At 36.7% G+C, this 4,816-nt stretch overlaps 1 protein-coding gene across 1 annotated transcript; it reads left to right on the top strand.

Annotated features, from left to right (window-relative positions):
- Positions 1–395: 395 nt before the first annotated feature.
- LOC111387965 (protein NRT1/ PTR FAMILY 2.13) lies at positions 396–4,532 on the top strand. The gene is made up of 4 exons (XM_023012609.1): positions 396–672; positions 920–1,137; positions 2,141–2,709; positions 3,452–4,532. Exons 1-4 carry the CDS (start codon positions 465–467, stop codon positions 4,314–4,316), a joined length of 1,860 nt encoding a protein of 619 aa, XP_022868377.1. The 5' UTR covers positions 396–464; the 3' UTR covers positions 4,317–4,532.
- The last annotated feature ends 284 nt before the right edge of the window (positions 4,533–4,816 follow it).

Raw genomic sequence — 4,816 nt, 5'->3', positions numbered from 1 at the left:
AGTTTCCAGAACCAACCAACCAACTAAATAAATCATTTAAATTCAATCATATTGACTTACTCAAAGGTGAAAAAACAAAGGCTATACCGTGAGTACATAGTAGCTTTAGAATTTACATTGTAGTAGTTGGTGACAATGTTTTTCATTTTTATTTCACAATTTATATTCTATATCACTGTGATGGTTGGTTCACATTTAAAAAAGTATACTTATTTTAATTCTAACCTAATATTTATAACTTATAAGTGCATTTTAAACCTGAGCCAAACATGGAAATATCACAGTTACTATTGTATCGAAAATTCACTCTTGCCTCCTCGTGACGATATTTTTGTTCCGTTCCTTCACTCAAATGTTTCTATATATACACACACTTTGGCACGCATACTGCACATAGTATGAGAGCCCATAGATGAAATAGCTAGAGAGAGAGAGAGAAAGAGAGAGAGATTTTCTAAGAGAAGATGGAGAATTCAGAGAGTAAACAGAAGAAATTAACTTGTTCTTGGATTGCTTGCTGCACTAAAGGCTTCCCTGTTTCTTCTTACAAGTCGATGCAGTCGTCGGAAAGTGAGTACGATGAGAAAGAGAAGTACCACGGCGGCGATTTGCCGGAATCAAAGACTGCCAAGAGAAAGCCCGGTGGATGGAGGGCCATGCCATTTGTCCTAGGTTTCTCTCTCCCTCCCTCCCTCTCTCTCTCTCACACACACACACACACACACACACAAAAGATGCACTCACCAACTAACATGTGCAAAGTTGAATCATGCACGAACACTTGTCAAATTGTCACTACACCTTCTGCATGTATATGCACTTTTCGTACCGAGAAAAAAGAGCTAAAATCTTGTATATATTTTATTTTTCCATATTCACTTTTTGAAAGATTGATGGCCGATTTGGTTTACTTTTACAGGAAATGAGACATTTGAGAGGCTAGCTTCAGTAGGGCTATTGGCAAATTTCACAGTATTCCTGTTGACACAGTACCATATGGATCAAGTTACCGCTTCAAATGTGCTCAGCATATGGTCTGGTCTCACAAGTTTTGCTCCCTTGGTTGGAGCATATCTTTCAGATACCTACTTGGGCAGGTTCAAGACAATTGCTTATGCTCAATTTGGTTCACTCTTGGTACGTTTAACTCGATTCAAGACATTGTACAAACGTATAGACGCACTCGATTTTGCATATCTTTTCAAAGATCATGGTACGTAGATAGCATTATTCCTATTCAAAACTCGTGTAGACATGTTAAGATCTTGTGAGGCACTCGTTATTTTTTCGAGATTAAAAAAAAAAAAATGTTCCGTGCACGTGTCTTACGCATAAATTTCAGATAACACTTGCATCCTCCCACCTCACGACGAGAGGGATAGAGTTCTATTATTATTCACACATATCGATGCAGAAAAGAAATGATAAAAATGCTCCTTGGGATCAGTCTCCAAATATTTGCTCCTAAATTATTTTTTTTTAGAAAAAAAGGTATATTATTTCACAATCAGTCACTATTTTTGTCAGGCATAACCGTTTCTTATGGGATGACATATAATTAATTTAAAGATTGATTATGACTAGTAGAAAACACAAATTTAGGAAAGACAATTAAGTGCTCAATATATTAATTAATTATGTCTAATGTGCAGTTTGCTTAAACCGCAATTATTGTTCGATTTTGACATTCTTTTGGCTACTGGTTGTTTGATTATAGTATATAGAGCTTGTTTGGGAGTAATTTTAAGAATTGATTTTTTGACAGTTAGGAAAAAAGTGGGGTCCGCATGTGAGAGAAGAAGTCAAATATGACGACTATAATAGTGAAATAATTTTCAAAATATTAATTTTTTTTTTTTTTGGGGAAAAATCACTCCTAATCAGACTGATAGTAATGTTTAAAAATATGAAATCAATTTTATATGGTTATGATTAACAGTTGGTTTCATTATGATTCAATAATTTTTAGAATACACCAGAAAGAGTATTTAATTACTTATCTTAATTGTCATCATCCAATACAATTAAATAATCCTTAAATTTGGGGCCGAACTATGAATTTTATTTTATTTTTGTCGTTTATTGGAATTTTATTTTATTTTTTGGAAGTTTGATATATTTTTGATTCCTTGATGAACAGGGAATGATGACTTTGACCCTAATAGCATGGGTGCCTCAATTGCTTCCACCTTCATGTAATGCATCACTAGGCCATAACTGCATAGGTCCTACGACATTGCAGTTTGCCATTTTGGCCATTGCCTTATTGTTTCTCTCCATCGGCGGTGGCGGCATTCGGCCGTGCAGCATCCCTTTTGGGGTTGACCAATTTGACCCCAACACTGAGGAAGGAAGAAAGGGAATTAATAGCTTCTTTAATTGGTATTACCTCACATTTACCATCGTATTGGTTTTGGCACTCACCGTTGTCGTTTATATTCAAGATACAGTGAGTTGGGCATTGGGATTTGCCATCCCAACCATGCTCATGGTATGCTCCATCGTGCTATTTTTTATCGGGACGAGACTATACGTGCACGTAAAACCTGAGGGGAGCATCTTTTCCGGAATCAGCCAATCTCTAGTTGCAGCCTATAAGAAACGCAAGCTTAAGCTTCCAAATGAAGGAGATGTTGACGGAATTTTCTATGATCCACCGCTAAAGGAAGGTTCCATTGTAAAAAAACTCTCTTTAACCAATAAGTACAGGTAAATACTTAAAGTTACTTTTAAGTAATTTTTAATTACGACTGAACATGCCATCATGAGTCCTGAAATGATAATGGCCAACCCTGGTGTGAAAGAGTCTCGATCCATAATTCATTTGTTTGAAGTTTTATAGAAAACTCCAAAGCTTGCATTTAAAAGCAAGCTTTCATATTTGTCATATTTTTCAAGTGTTTGATAATGACAAGATTAAAGATTTCATGGCTGTCGGCCTAATACACCAAAAAATAGTGGGACCCCCAATAAAGGCTGTGGATTCACCCCCTTGTGTTATGTACATGGATTTATCTCCTCATCTAGGGCCCTTGATTTAAATAGGTGCCTTTCATGTGGCCCCGAATTTCTAGCAGGGTTCTATGAGTCTGTTTGGGAGTGATTTTGAAAATTGATTTTTTGACCATTAGGAAAAAAATGGGATCCACCTGTGAGAGATGAAGTCATTGATAGCTGGAATAGTGAAATAACGGTCAAAAAATCAATTTTTTGGGTGAAAAAATAGGGTTCAAACAAGCCCTATCTACATAGTACAAATCAAAGCGACACGATTATAAAGTCTAGCGTTCTCATTAGAGCTACGGCCGTCGTCGCATGATTTGATATAAAATTTTTGTGATGTTTATTATAAAACACGTATACGTGGAAATTTATTTTTCTATTCCAAAATTTAAAGGGATAAAATTTTCATAAATGGGTGATCGATAGTGATATTTTCTTGTTGATTTAGGTTCTTGAACAAAGCTGCAATAATAACGGAAGGTGAATTACAGCCAGATGGATCCAATGCCAAACCTTGGAGATTATGCACCATCCAACAAATTGAAGAAGTAAAATGCCTTGTAAAAATAATCCCAGTATGGGCCTCTGGCATAATCTGTTTCCTTTCAATGGCCCAACAAGGCACATTTACAATGTCCCAGGCCTTAAAAATGGATCGCCATTTGGGCCCCCATTTTCAAATTCCTGCTGGATCCCTTGCAGTTATATCCATGGTTACAATAGGGGTGTGGCTCCCAATATATGACAGGGTGGTTGTGCCAGCCCTTAGAAAGGTCACTAGAATCGAAGAGGGTATAACTCTACTCCAAAGAATGGGAATTGGGATTATTTTCTCAATTCTTTCGATGATTGCCGCAGGATTAGCCGAGCGAAAGAGACGAGCGTCAGCTCTAGAGCATGCTGGACCTGATGGGGTTGCTCCGATATCGGTCATGTGGCTTGCTCCACAGTTGATACTAATGGGATTTGCTGAGGCATTTAATATTATTGGACAGATCGAGTTTTATAACAAGGAGTTCCCTGAAAATATGAGCAGTGTGGCCAATTCTTTGTTCTCTGTTACTGCTGCTGGAGCCAATTATCTTAGTGCTCTAATGGTGAATATTCTGCACAACGTGACAAGGGGGAAAAATGGGCAACCTGATTGGTTGACTAAAGATATTAATGCTGGAAAAGTCGAAAATTTCTATTTTCTCATTGCTGCTTTGGGTGTGTTGAATTTCGTATACTTTCTCTACGTTGCTCGTCTGTATCAATACAAGAGTAGGGTATGGGTCGATGAAGATGTTGAGCTTAATGTTGTTAAACAATGAGCTAGCGCGAGTATGACTAGACAATGTAATCAACGAGATTGCAGATGCTTAAATCTTTCTTGATGCTACTGTTTAATGTTGTTGAGCGACATGAGTTCATCTTATCTAATATATCCCGAAGTCGCTTGGACTAGTGGATAATAATATGAATGAAAATATAATGCCCCATGTAATCTTCTATATAATAATACTCTTAATGCCTGTTTCTTTTTCTTCTTTTGATCATGTCTTTAGATATTTTGTTCTTTTTTTCCTTAATGGGTTTATGGAGGAGGTGGTGGAAGTCGTTTGGATGAGGAAATAAAAGGTCGTTTAATCCAAATATTGGTAACTTTTGTGGGTGGAAGGAAATAAATATAAAGATAAGTGATTTGATGTGAGTAACTTGCATTAATACACTACTCATTGTGTAAAGCATACACACATGCTCGAACTAATCCCCAGAATTGGATAAACATGCAAATAATTATGATACATAAGTGCTTATTGATTGAATAGCA

This window comes from Olea europaea, unplaced genomic scaffold, assembly GCF_002742605.1.
Source record: "Olea europaea var. sylvestris unplaced genomic scaffold, O_europaea_v1 scaffold439, whole genome shotgun sequence".
In the NCBI taxonomy this organism is placed as follows: domain Eukaryota; kingdom Viridiplantae; phylum Streptophyta; class Magnoliopsida; order Lamiales; family Oleaceae; genus Olea; species Olea europaea.
Note: the sequence above shows the minus strand (reverse complement) of the source record. Positions and strands in the feature narration are given on the sequence as shown.

Excerpts from the sequence above, each read along its gene's own strand:
- LOC111387965 (XM_023012609.1), top strand. The coding sequence starts at position 465 with ATGGAGAATTCAGAGAGTAAACAGAAGAAATTAACTTGTTCTTGGATT. Across the intron at positions 1,138-2,140 it reads CTCAATTTGGTTCACTCTTG|GGAATGATGACTTTGACCCT; the intron begins GTACGTTTAACT and ends CTTGATGAACAG. Across the intron at positions 2,710-3,451 it reads TCTTTAACCAATAAGTACAG|GTTCTTGAACAAAGCTGCAA; the intron begins GTAAATACTTAA and ends TTGTTGATTTAG.